A 14008-nucleotide genomic window follows, 5' to 3' on the forward strand; every position below is an offset into this window, starting at 1 on the left:
GCTAAGGTGACCAGATTTTTTAAATGAAATACGGGGACATATTTGTTCTTTACTAGTAATGGCGGCAATCAGCGACTCTCTGCCCTTCACCGCCCGCCTCACAGCCTCTCAAGTCTTACTCTTTGGACCCCGGCTACTACTGGATGGGGAGCGGAGGAAGATCACTCCTCCAGGGAAGGCAAGGAGGGGATGTCTGGTCACCCTAGTTTAGGCAGAATAGGTAGAAGGAGGGGGAAGAAACATTTTTAAGAATAGATATAGTTAGTGGTTTCTTCCACTATAAGCCTATATTTCCTTTAGTAATACATTAGCCATTTTTCTACTTTATTCAAATTATTCAGAATTAATATTAAAATCCTTACTCTGATAGGGTGAAGTGTGGCCTGGGGCTGTAAAATACAAACCACAAATACCGTTAAAACAAAACATCTCATCCAATAGATTTTAAATAATTTTAGCAATGAAAAATAATGAAATAAATAAATCTGAGATTATACCTTACTGACTCTGTGATCAAAAGCCAATTGAGGTCCAAAAGATCCAAATGAGTACTCAGTTAATGCAATAGCTCTGCAGACAATATTGTCACATTTTACTGGAAGGTCCCCAGGGACCCATGTGGCAACCCCCGCTTTTTTTTAATAAATGTTTATTTTCATATATATATATATATATATTAAAGAGCCCAGAGGTCCCCAGGGCCCTGGATGGCAACCCCCCCCCTTTTTTTTATAAAAAAAATATACATTTTGTTTATATTTTTTTTTATTTCTTTTTCTTTTTTTTTCTTTTTTTCATATATGTATTTTTTTATTAAACGGCCCAGAGGTCCCCAGACCCCTGATTTTTTTATTATTTTTTATTAAAGGGCCCAGGGGCCCTGAGGTCCCAGGGCCCCGGATGGCAACCCCCTTTTTTTTATATATATGTTTTTATATTTTTTTTTATTTTTATTTTTAGTAAAGGGCCCAGAGGTCCCCAGAGCCCCGAATGGCTACCCCCCCCTTTTTTTATATATATACTTTTCCTTATTTCTTGTTTTTTGTAAAGGCCCCCTACGCTTCTCAATTTTCTCAATTAGCCGAAGAACCCCTCTGCTTTTAAATTCGCGGCAGCCCCCCCGCGATTCTCAATTTCAGTCGGCAGCTCTCCCCCCCTGGTACTCTGCTCCAGGGGGCCATGCCTGAAGCTGTAAGGGGCCCCATAATTCCTGATGGCGGCCCTGTCTGATGCTGATTTAATTTGTGAATGTTTTTTTTTCTCAATTTTTCATTCTTTATCATTAAGAAATAGCTAGATTAATACTGACTATTGTGAAGTACAATTTAAAAGACATGAAATACTTACATTCTCCTTGTGAATGAACAAAGATGACAAGATAGAGAACATGAACATGTCACAAACAAAAAAGGAAAAAAAAAGAAAGAAAAACAAATAATTAAAGGATTGTTCTACAATAATTTTTTTTAATCTGTAACAGTGTCAACTCAAGATGAAGAAGCAAAAGTATTACAGTATCTCAGTATTGGGCCCAATTTGGACATTTTCACTTAGGGGTGTACTCACTTTTGTTGCCAGCGGTTTAGACATTAATGGCTGTGCCTTGAGTTATTTTGAGGGGACAGCAAATTTACATCGTTATACAAGCTGTACACTCACTACTTTACATTGTAACAAAGTGTAATTTCTTCAGTGTTGTCACATGACAATATATAATTAAATATTTACAAAAATGTGAGGGGTTTACTCACTTTTGTGGGATACTGTATATTACAGTTCTTTGCATGGTTCACTAGTGGGAGATTTTCTTTCACTTCCTGTTGTGTCACTAGAACAGGAAATGGGTAAAATTCCCCAATGGCTCTGCGCCCCCCACTCCAAAGCACCTTTCCCCCATTTCAATTAGGCCAAAGGCCTCTTTCTGACAACCCTGGCCGATGGTTGTCGGGGTCTGCGGGCAGGGGACTTAAAAAAAAAAAGACAGTCTTGTCCTGAAGCTGTCTTCCTGTCTTCCTCCATTGTGATGTCCCCCTCTGTCTGCCACCTCTTATATGGTCATGGGGCGTGGCCAACCAATGACGTCACCCAGAGAGCCTGCCTCTTGTAACATCATGCTGTCTGGCACCTCTTGTATAGCCATGGGGCATGGTCATCCAATGATGGCGCCCAGAGAGCCTGACCCTTTGTGACAAGCCATGGTAGCCCCATGGCTATAGAAGAGGTGCCGGACAGTGCGGGACATTACAGGACATCACAACAGAGGAAGACAGCGGCGGCGAGGGAGAAGACAGCCCAAGAAGAAGACGACCTCGGGAGATGACGGTTCCAGAAGAAGATGGTTTGGGGCTTCTTATTTAATAAAGGACTTGTCAAAAACTGGCTCTTGTATTTTGTTAACATTTCACAGATTTTTGGTGAATGGGTAGGGGTACGATGTAATTGATGCACATGGGGAGTCCCCTTGCTAATAGGGGCTTCCAGGTTCCGATAAGTCCCACACCCGCACTCCCCAACAACCACAGGCCAAGTGCTTTGGGGCGGGGGGGCGCTTCACCAAAGCACCCACCCCCCCATGTTGAGGGCATGCGGCCTGGTATGGTTCAGGGGGGGCCTCGCTCGTCCCCCTCCCTTTCCTGACCTACCGAACCAGATGCTCGGATAAGGGTCTGGTATGGATTTTGGGGGGACCCCACACCATTAAAAAAAAACTAATTGGCATGGGGGGTTCCCTCCCAATCCATACTAGACCCAAAGGGCCTGGTATGGACCTGGGGGGAACCCCCACGCTGTTTTTTTCGTGACTACCCGGCCCCCTCCTTAGCAACCAGCTATATACAGTGTTTTGGCAAAACACATAAAAAATCACATCACAAACACAACACTTGCGTTTCTAGTGTGATTCCATTAAAGGCTATTACATGCAAAACGTGGGAAAAAAGTCCCTGACCCTTACCATAGGAAACCATGTAAAAGTGGACAGTAGTGCGTTTCTTCAAACTGCAAAATGCACTAAAAACCACATAGGTGTGAACCCTAGGGGGTTATGGCTCTCTTTGCCCTTCTTAGGGAAAATTAGTATCTGGACGCCACTGGGACAGGACAACGCAGCACAGACAGCAATGCAAACATTTATAGAAGTTCTAACCCTACCTCACACTGTTAAAAAATGTGGCTTGTTCTTGTTCATGTCCCTGCTGACATGTGATAAGGATCAGAAAAAAAAATCCAACAAATGGCAGCGGTGCTTCAAGAAATGGTGATAACAGTTGACATGGAAATTATACATTAATTGAACACCAAATAAATAATGTTTTGTGGCTGACTGCTGCTTCTTTAGGATTTACAAGTTCTACAAACAAATATGTTGGACGCACTACGCAACAATTGAGATTCAGAATAGGACAACATAGAAGGAACATTCAAAAATAATTCCTTAACCACTTGCCGACCAGCTCTTATTCATATACGGCCGCAATGTGGCTCCCTCCCGCGAATCGCCCTATATGTACGGTGGCTACTTTAAGAGCCATAGCGATCACGGCCGGCCACACGTGATCGCGAGCACGAGAGCCAGAATGGGTATCTGTGTATGTATACACACAAATCCTAGTTCTGACAGAAAAGTAGAGACAGTTCTGCTGTTTGAGACAGATCAGCATGCGCGCGCATACAGGCAACAACACCATAAATGCATTGTTCTTTACTGTGCACGCGCGTGCGCCATTGCGCACGCAATGCGGGCGGGACTCCTGGCGTCAGTGCCCTATTTAAAGCTTGTTGCAGCAGTCACCAACTGCTGCATGATATTCAGCCCATGGTGTGATCCTGAATCCTTGTTCCTGTTCTTGTATTCCTGTTGACGACCTGGCTCGCCTGACCAGACTTCTCCGTGTATGACCCCTGGCTTGTCTCTCGGCTTATCCTTGTCCTGGGGTATACCATTGGAAGAGGTCTAATCAAGCCCCAAATAAACAAAGTTGAGGCTATTCAGGATTGGCCCCGTCCCACCAACAAGAAACAGGTTCGTGCATTTTTGGGGATCGCGGGCTATTATCGCCGCTTTATCCCCCATTTTGCCTCACAGGCTGCTCCCCTGACCAATTTGACCAAAGAGAAGGAGTCTGTTATGACCAAATGGACTCCCGAAGCAGAAACAGCTTTTCAGTCTTTAAAACAGGCCTTATGTAGTCAGCCAGTTTTAAATTCGCCTGATTTTTCATGGGACTTTGTGGTTCAGACAGATGCGTCAAATGTGGGCTTAGGAGCTGTACTGTCTCAGATTATGAAGGGGGAGGAACACCCTGTTATGTACCTCAGCCGAAAGTTGAAGGCCCATGAGGAGAATTATGCCATCATTGAGAAAGAATGTTTTGCGGTGAAATGGGCTTTGGATTCTCTCCGGTACTACCTTGTGGGTTTACTACACACTGAATTTATACAGACAGGCAGTCGAAGACGGTTGAAAACAAATATTTTGGTTTATTCTTTATCCATCTTGCTGGAAACAAGTGCAAGCATCCAAACAGCATAAACAAAATCAAACATAAAATAAACCCTGGCCACTTGGGGAGTCTACCTTCACCACACAGAAACCTATCTAGGGAGTCTGGCACAGCCTAATGCTGGGCAGACACTGCTGGACATACAGCAGAAAAATAATAGTCTTTTGATTTTTATCACACAGAAAAATCAATCTCCACCTCACCTCCTCAGAAGACTTTCAGCTACTGCTCTCCTTATTCGCAAAGCCTCAGGATGCAGCAAATCAGTGGTAATCCTCTGGATTACTTATAGAGGCCTTAATTGCCTCATTCTGAACAGCTGAAGTTTTCCAACGCCCTTAGACCTTTTCTGGCTACTTTTGCAGCCGACGCCTAATAACAATTGGTGTATTGTCTAAACAAGGCAGAAATGTATGTCCCGTCTGTGACAACACCCACAGATTTACCTGACTTCCTGTCACAATATATATATATATATATATATATATATATATATATATATATATATATATATATTTATTTATTTGTTATATTCCACTTTCAAACTTCTTTTGGTACAATCATTGGCCATTATAATCCACTTTAACATACTCATAACAAATATCCTTTACAAAGGGCCCGCATTTATTACCATGCGTGTTTCATTGTGCTCACGCATTTTGAAGCGCATGAAAGCTCATCTTTGCACAACAGCACACTAGAACACTTGTTTCACCCGGAAGTAAGAAGCCTGCCAGATTACATTTGGGACCAATCAGGATCAATCAGAAAACGCTGGACACAGGTTTCAGGTACTGCTGAAGTCAGCAATGACCATGTTCAATCTGCTTGGTGCCAAGAATAGCAGGATGTTTTAGTGCACGTATTCAAGATAATCAATGATATCAACTTTACCTGTCAGTATTCATAATCTTATGGCTGATCAGTGTATATACTGGCCCAGATTCAGGTAGATTTGCCCTTTAGTTGCACATGTGAAGAGCAGCTGATTTGCTCTGCGCTGGGGCAAATTGGAAAGATTGCCACCTGATTCAGGATTCCTTTTGTCTGCTAACTTGCTCCTTTGTAAGGCAAAAATCAGGGCCTAAGGCAGCGCAAGTGAAAGTGGGTGTGCCCTATGCAAATGATCTTTTTTCCACTCAGCAGTGGTTTGCTCCTATTTTCAGGGCAAATTTTGCCCACCTGCTTGCACTGAGCAAATAAATAGGGGCAGACCTGCGCAGGTCCTGTGCAAAATTACATCCTGCTTGTTCCACCCCCCCTGAGCAAGGTAATTTTGCCCTTTTTTCTGAGATGGCACCTCCTGATAGGGAAAAAAAAAAGAAAAGCAAATTTTGTCTCCGCTGAGATGGATATACTGCTTGCGGCACTGACGCGCCATACTGCCGTTCTTTTTGGTTCAGAGCGGAAGAATACCACCGTAGCCCAAAGGAGGGCAATATATGAGGCTATTACATTGGACATAAATGCCCTGGGCTTTGAGGACCGGACTTGGATGGACATCCAAACATTTTTTACTGACATGCGTCGTCGAGTCAGGGACAAAATTGTCCTAATCAGAAAGCATAGCAGGGGCACGGGAGGAGGACCAGCCTGTTCTGTGCGACTCAATCCGGAGGAGGAGGTCATCTCTCAGAGTCTAGCGCTGGAGCAGGTGGAGGGACTGCCAGGCTATGACTCCACTGTTGGGGACTTGGGGACTGGTAAGTTTTTTGTTTCTCATATCTGCTGTGTATCATGGGAGGGGGTAGAAGTGAACATATGAGGGGGTAGAAGGGAACATGTAACAAGTTTTTGTTTCTCATATTTGCTGTGTATCATGGGAGGGGGTAGAAGGGAAAATATGAGGGGGTAGAAGGGAACATGTAACAAGTTTTTGTTTCTCATATTTGCTGTGTATCATGGGAGGGGGTAGAAGGGAACATATGAGGGGGTAGAAGGGAACATGTAACAAGTTTTTGTTTCTCATATCTGCTGTGTATCATGGGAGGGGGTAGAAGGGAACATATGAGGGGGTAGAAGGGAACATGTAACAAGTTTTTGTTTCTCATATTCGCTGTGTATCATGGGAGGGGGTAGAAGTGAACATATGAGGGGGTAGAAGGGAACATGTAACAAGTTTTTGTTTCTCATATCTGCTGTGTATCATGGGAGGGGGTAGAAGGGAACATATGATAAGTGTGTTGCTCCAGCAACATATTTTTTTTGTGTCATCCACAGATGTTGATGATGAGGCTGGGCCATCGTCGGCTGTAGGGCGACCCACGCCATCCCCAGAACATCATGGGGTCCAGTCAGGCCCCCTGCAGATCCTGGGCATGTTGGTGGAGGAGGATATCGCCCATAGTCCATCTAGGGAGGAGGAAGTGGTGGAGGAGTCCATTATCCTCAACCTGGATGAATCTGTGTACCTTCAGGAGGATCCCACCATCCCTGACCTCCCCACCACCCCCCGACCATCACGTCATCCCCCTCCAGGGCAAGCCCCTCCAGTGTCCCCCCTCCAGTGTCCCCCCCTCCAGTGTCCCTCCCTCCAGTGTGGCCCACTCCCCTTCTCCCTCAGTTTGTGCCCCAGCCTCTCCTCCAAGAAAGGCTCTATGTAAAACTAGGGTTGTACCCTCCAGCCTCCGTGAAGGTCTGCAGGAGGAGCAGGCCCGGCAGACCCGCCATATAGGGGACATGGTGGGAGACTTGAGGCGGGTGGCGGACAGCCTGGCATCCTCCTCCTCCTCTCTGCAGCAAGCCCTCACCCTGCATGCTGACCGGGGGATACGAGATACTGAGAGCTTGGAGGAAGTCAGTGCCAACTGTGGAGCCATGGCCACCTGCATGGTTGAGCAGCAGGGCGCCATCGCTTTGCTAACAGCGGAGGTGAGCAGGTTGGCAGGTGCGGTGGAGGCCAACACTGCTGCTGTGCGGGAGGAGGGGAGATTAACCCGGCAGCAGCAGAGGACCAATACCACCCGGCAGCTGCGGATGTTGGCCCAAACCAACAGCGTGCTCACCCGCCTGGCCAACGCCATGGAGGGCTTGCAGGCACCACCTGCCAGGAGTGAGGAAGTAGGGGCTGATGCTCCTCCCCCCCCTCCATCCCCACCCCATGCTCGATCCCCACCACAGGCTCCATCCTCAGCCCAGGCTCCATCCCCACCACAGGCTTAACCACGCAGACTGAGGAGCCAGAGCCGGGGCACCCTTGGCACAAGGATGTCCAAAAAAAAAAAAATATATATTTTCCTTTTATTTTTGTATTTTTTACCTATCCCTTGCTGCTCATATAATGAGCCTTTTCTATTTATTTTGATTATGCTTATATTTTTTTTTTTTTGGGGATATTTTTTTTTTGCTCAGATTAGGAGCTTTTCTATATTTAGTTTATGCTCAAAGTTTTTTTGTTTTTGTTTTTGTTTGTAGTCCCTACACACGGTGAGGAGTGCTGTAGTTTCTCTCCAGCTGACCTGTGGCCATCTGTTGCTAACTTGCCCCTGCTTTTATAAAGTGCAAATTTCCCCCGGCTAAACAGCTTGCGCGCTTTGGGAGCAAAATGCTCCTCACACGCGCAAGTTTATGAATCAGTGGCAGTTCCTCATTTGCATATTTGCTGAGGGAAAACCATGAGAGCGCAAGTTGCTCCCTGAGCAAAATTGCCCCTTAATTGCGCCGGGGCAGAGAAACTGCCTCCGTGCAAAAATGGCACATTTCAGGCTTAGCTTGTTTTCTGGGTCACCCGCAAATTTGCCTGGGAGCAAATCCGTACTTGCGTGGTGCAAATCACACTTGCTCCCGCGCAAGTCGTACCTGAATCTGGGCCACTGTATGTAGACAATTATCTTTACTCTTACCATTCATCATAATATGTCTATAATTGTATATATTTTTATATAGTTGTTTTTCTAATATCAATATTTTTTTAATATTACCCTTACGATTATTAACCACTATTTATTTAACCCATTGACAATTTTGAGTTACGGTATATATTTTTTTTCTTTTTAGATTCTTAATCTTCATACCCGCAATATTTATGTTTTTATTGCAGAACTTGTACACAAGCATGCAGGTCTGAAAGAAGCGGCCGTCAGCCACCAAATGCGTCATTTGGTGTTCACTAAATGTATATTTTTAATGCCAACTAGTATCACCATTTTCTGGGGCACCTCTGCCATTTGATGTTTTTTTTCTGATCTTCACCACATGATATTATCTAGTAGTTTATAGCCACTGAAATTAGACCAACCCAAGGCATCTGAGTGTGACCTTTGTTTCCCAAAGAACTGCATGGAGACAAAAATATTCTCCACAGAAGCAAGATTGCGTACACTGCTTTCTAGTGGTCGTTTGCAACGTAAACGGATGTGCGGTAATCCATTTATTCTTATTCGCTTCCTTACACTCAACTCTTCTACATCCTATGAGTAGGGTGACCACATTTCCAAACTACCATTCAGGGACGCATCCCTTCCCAAAAATCAGCTTGTGCTGTAGCAAATCACAGCACAGTGATTGGACACGAAAGGCGGGATTTATGATTTCTCCAATCACAAGCAGGGGGCGGGATTGTGCTCCTCCAGACATTCCCAGCCAGGACAAGTACTGTCAGTGAGTAAAGCGTTGATGTAGTGGCCTTTTTTGGGGGCATTAATTTGGCTTGGGGGGTGGCTGTGTCAGTTTCATTCCGGGACACTGTATTGTCCTGGAATGAAGGTGCCCGGGACAGACCTGCAAAATGCGGGACTGTCCCGGGCATTCCGGGACACGTGGTCACCCTACCTATGAGTCAAACGCTACAGTCCAGGTTGTCTAGTGTTTTTTCCCTTTTGATTTTCTTGTGAGCCCCCCTCTTTTCTTGTGGGTCAAGCGAGCCAGTTCTTCTTCATGTCCCTGCTGAAGAGATTTCCTGTCCTGCCTAATAGCAATGTCACATTTAACTGGTGCTTACACTTCTACTAATATGTAAGTACAATAATGCAAAGTGTCCTTTGTCCTCCACAGCAAATGCATGGTGAGCCTATCTCAAAAATCCATACTAGACCAAAAAAAGAACCATCTGCTTAACAATACCAAAGTACAGGTTTGTATAACGTTCCTACCTTCAACAAATTTATCAGCAACTAACGTTTCTTCTTCCTTTTCTTTCTCTTCGGGTTTTGTAACCACCATAGATGTTAAAGGAGTCACAAAATTGAACTTCAGGGAGAGATCCAAAGCCTGCTGTTTAAGTTTTTCTTTCTCCGATGGGTCTGCAGAAACTCTTCATGCAAATACCATGTATTTAGAATCTCAACTAAACAAACATTTTTATTATTTTATAAAACACTTTTGATGTTTAAAGGATAAGTTCACCTTTTCTAACATGTTACACCTGTATTCAGGGTGTAACATGTAACATGTTACTGTTGCTGCAGCCTCTGCACCCCCCTTCCCCCTCATCTCCTGTTGTGACAGCGAGTGGGGGATCCTCTCCCTACACTACCTTTAAACCCTTAAAGCAGAGGTTCACCCTAAGAAACAACTATGTACCATCCCATCCAGCATACCAGCGTCAGCTACAGTATGCCCTTTTTTTTTTTTGAGCTGTACTTACAGTTTAATCCTTTAGTTTAGTTTCAGACTCCCGCGGGGAGTAGGCGTTCCTATGAAGAGGGGAACATGATTGATGTCCGGCTATGGCGCGTCACGCATTCCGAAAATAGCCGGAGTAGGACTCGGCTCTTCACAGCGCTATACGGCGCCTGCGCACAGACTAGGAGCTGACTGCGCAGGCGCCGTATAGATCCGAGTCCTATTTCGGCTATTTTCGGAACGCGTGACGCGCCATAGCCGGACGTCAATCATGTTCCCCTCTTCATAGGAACGCCTACTCCCCGCGGGAGTCTGAAACTAAACTAAAGGATTAAACTGTAAGTACAGCGAAAAAAAAAAGGCATACTGTAGCTGACGCTAGTATGCTAGAATGGATGGTAGACAAAGACATTTTTTTTTTAGGGTGAACCCCCGCTTTAACCACTTGCTTACTGGGCACATAAACCCCCTTCGTTCCCAGGCGAAATCTCAGCGTCCGGCACTGCGTCGCTTTAACTGACAATTGCGCGGTCGTGCGACGTGGCTCCCAAACAAAATTGGCGTCCTTTTTTCCCCACAAATAGAGCTTTCTTTTGGTGGTATTTGATCACCTCTGCGGTTTTTATTTTTTGCGCTATAAACAAAAAAAGAGCAACAATTTAAAAAAAATATATATTTTTTTTACTTGTTGCTATAATAAATATCCCAATTTTTTTTTAAAAAACTATTTTTTTTCTCAGTTAAGGCCGATACGTATTTTTCGACGTATTTTTGTAAAAAAAAAAAAAAAATCGCAATAAGCGACTGGTTTGCGCAAAAGTTATAGCGCCTACAAAATGGGGAACAGAATTATGATTTTTTTTATTATTTTTTTTTTTTACTAGTAATGGCGGCGATCTGCGATTTTTATTGGGACTGGGATATTGCGGCGGACGTATCGGACACTTTTGACACAAATTTGGCGCCATTCACATTTATACGGCGATCAGTGCTATAAAAATGCACGAATTACTGTATAAATGTGACTGGCAGTGAAGGGGTTAACACTAGGGGGTGAGGAAGGGGTTAAATGTGTAGCCTGGGTGTGTTATAACTGTGTGGGGGGAGGGGGGTGACTGGGGGAGGGGACCGATGCTGTGTCTCTGTGTACAAGAGACACAGATCGGTCTCCTCTCCTCTGACAGCACGTGGAGCTCTGTGTTTACACACAGAGCTCCACGTCCCTGCTGTCACCTGCCGTGTCACCGACGATCGCGTGTACCCGGCGGACATCGCGGCCGCCAGGTACACGCATCGGGTCTTCGGCGATGCGTCGGGACAGTTTTTACCCGCCGCGCGCCACCCAGTGGCGCGCGCGGGTAATGCACATAAAGGCCGTTTTTAAACGGCCACTTGGCACTTGAGAGCCGCGCTGCGGACGTATTTCGTCTATAGCGCGGATCTCAAGTGGTTAAAAAAAAAACATGGTCGTGCAGGGCTCCACTCACCTGTCCACGTCATTTATTCATAGAGTTCTGTGAATGGAAGAACGTACGAGCAGACAGCTTACACTGACAAGTCTACAAGTCTGCATGGCACCTGCGATTATTTTGCCTGCAAAAAGATGAATTTAATATTTTTTTTTTCAAAGGTAAACATCCTTTAAAGCACAGGTGTCAAACACAAGGCCCGCGGGCCGAATCTGGCCCTCCAGGCCATTTAATGTGGCCCTCGCACCTCTCCTGCAGCTGCAGGAGAGCTCCAACCCACCTCTGGTCCTACTCCAGACCCTTACTTTCTGCTTTCAAGCAATGCATCCAGCTTCTTCCCAGCAGGAGCATAAGGAAAGGGGGTGCACTGTGATGTAAGGGAGAGTGGGGGACTCAACTTCTGATGGTGGGGTGGCTCTTGACATCTAATGTAAGGGGAGGGGATGCGCTGGACATCTAATCTTACAGATACAACCGGCCCTCTCGAGGGCAATCATAATGCCGATGCAGCCCACTATGAAATTGAGTTTGACACCCCTGCTTAAAGGATAAGTTCACCTTTTAGAAAAAAAGAATAAATGCACATTATTTTGCTGGTAAAAAAAATGGGCATTTTTTTTTGGAGCATGTAAAGCATTGCAACATTGATCATGGGTGCCAAGCAGGTCTCCTTCAGATCTGTCCCGTACGGGCAGGCAGATACAATCTGACAGGAAGAATCAATTAATTATCACGGTGATCCACAGTGCTGTAGTAGTTCATTGAGAAATACAAGCTGCAAAGGATGTTGGGGCTTGTAGTTCATTCACACACATAGCTGTAGGAATGAATGTAGCGGCCGAAACGTAGGTTTGCAAACATTTTTTGGAACTCCTTGATAGAGAAGATATTTAAATAATTTAAGTCAGAAATTTTTTAGGGTACAAGCAATTTTACATACAGACATACCGTTTCTCCAGCAGTTGCTGTATGGTTAGGTAGGCCCAAAGTCTCTCAGTAAAGTCACCGAATATGTACTCCTGCTGTTTGCTCACCCCATCCTTCTCTTGTAGTTGAACATTTTCACTGTATTTCAGTAAATTATCTGCCTGTCCGAGTAAAAGACATAACTCATTATATATATAAGTCTAGCATAATTAAGAGCAAGTACATCATAAAGTTTTCATAAGATTCTTTAACAATACTATCCTAGTATTTACTATAAAAAAACACTAAGGCATGATACTTTAATGAGAAGCTCTAATAGACTTCTCTGATTTAAAAAAAAAAGCCATCCTCAAACTAAAGCACCTGAACATGATATACCCCATTGTTTTCTTATTCTGGCCCCTATTCTGAAGGCTCTGCATGCAGAATGGCAATGGGTGCCAGGCTGTGGGCGGGGGCCACCTCACCCTAAACATGGGGGTACCATTTGCATGTGTGCACTCTCATCAATGCCCAGGACCAGCCAGGGCTGCTCTCATGTGACATCAACATTATGGCAGTTCCCAAACTTAAATATGAGCTGTTCACTGCATGCAGTAGTTAAATGTACAGAGTCCCTCTATAAACAAGATTTCCCATGATACAACACACCTTCCTCATTGTATATTGTGTAGCGCTCACCCCCGAAGGAGCCGCTGGTTATAGATTGGGTGGCATGTTACCTCTGTGATTCCGCCGTCTAGGGTAGTTGATGAGAGCCAAGCAATGGAATGTCCACACAGCAGGTGTCTTTTCTTGTGCTTTTATTTTACCCAACACAGTAAACAGTAAAACTTGAGGTAAATAGCAAAGATGGATGAGGAGAAGAAATAGCAGATTCAGGCTTAACGATGGGTTAAACAATCCTGCTTCCAACGATACTTTACTTTTGTCGCCACTCCAGCCGGAGTGGGCATAGTGTACCTGGACAGGCCTCTCACACCGACCTGGCAGCCAGAGTATCACTCGGAACTTTGAGGGAAAAGATCTCTGCCACAGACCCTCCCTAGAACTTAGATCATGGAGACAAACCTCCTCGGTAGAATTTGTGTTAGAATCGCCTTCAGGTAGTATTTTCAATCAGGTCACCGACTGACAGGTTGCTAACATCCAACCTTTCAGTGTCCGGTTACCTTGATCCCCGATGGATTGTCTAGGCCCTGTTGGATCGCCAGCCTCTCTTGGCTCTCCTCAGGCGGACTCCCCACCGAACAGCTATCTTGCTTGGGATGTTCTCAGAATTGACCCAGTCAAATACTGGGGCCCCGCCACAGCTTTAAATATTCCGGGCCAACATGGTCCCGGAACCAGGAACACCATGTGGCACGCGCCCCCCGGCCTGGTAGGCCATCTCGCCGGGGGCCATGATGTGTGGTCACCCTAAAGGTGGGTGCCACCTCAGGAAAAGAACCCCGCCTTAATAGCGTCTGCTCCAGAAGTACCCTCTCCCAGCATGCCCCGCGAGAGAAACTCCCTCCTGATTGGCTGCTGGCAAGAGGCACCCCAGCC

The 14008-nt window shown here is 45.3% G+C and overlaps 1 protein-coding gene across 6 annotated transcripts in view; it reads right to left on the bottom strand.

Moving 5' to 3' along the window:
- LOC120945304 (inter-alpha-trypsin inhibitor heavy chain H3-like) overlaps positions 1-14008 on the bottom strand; it is a 166666-nt gene that overhangs the window by 59679 nt on the left and 92979 nt on the right. For 4 of the 6 annotated variants that reach the window (XM_040359387.1, XM_040359384.1, XM_040359386.1 and 1 more), the window contains exons 13-16: positions 12482-12621; positions 9593-9753; positions 1348-1353; positions 363-389 (exon numbers count right to left, since the gene is read on the bottom strand). In XM_040359387.1, coding sequence (XP_040215321.1) covers positions 363-389; positions 1348-1353; positions 9593-9753; positions 12482-12621 — 334 coding nt within the window. The remainder of the gene's footprint in view (positions 1-362; positions 390-1347; positions 1354-9592; positions 9754-12481; positions 12622-14008) is intronic. The other 2 variants (XM_040359385.1, XM_040359383.1) reach the window with 1 other exon arrangement.

This window comes from Rana temporaria, chromosome 7 (genome assembly GCF_905171775.1).
Source record: "Rana temporaria chromosome 7, aRanTem1.1, whole genome shotgun sequence".
In the NCBI taxonomy this organism is placed as follows: Eukaryota; Metazoa; Chordata; class Amphibia; order Anura; family Ranidae; genus Rana; species Rana temporaria.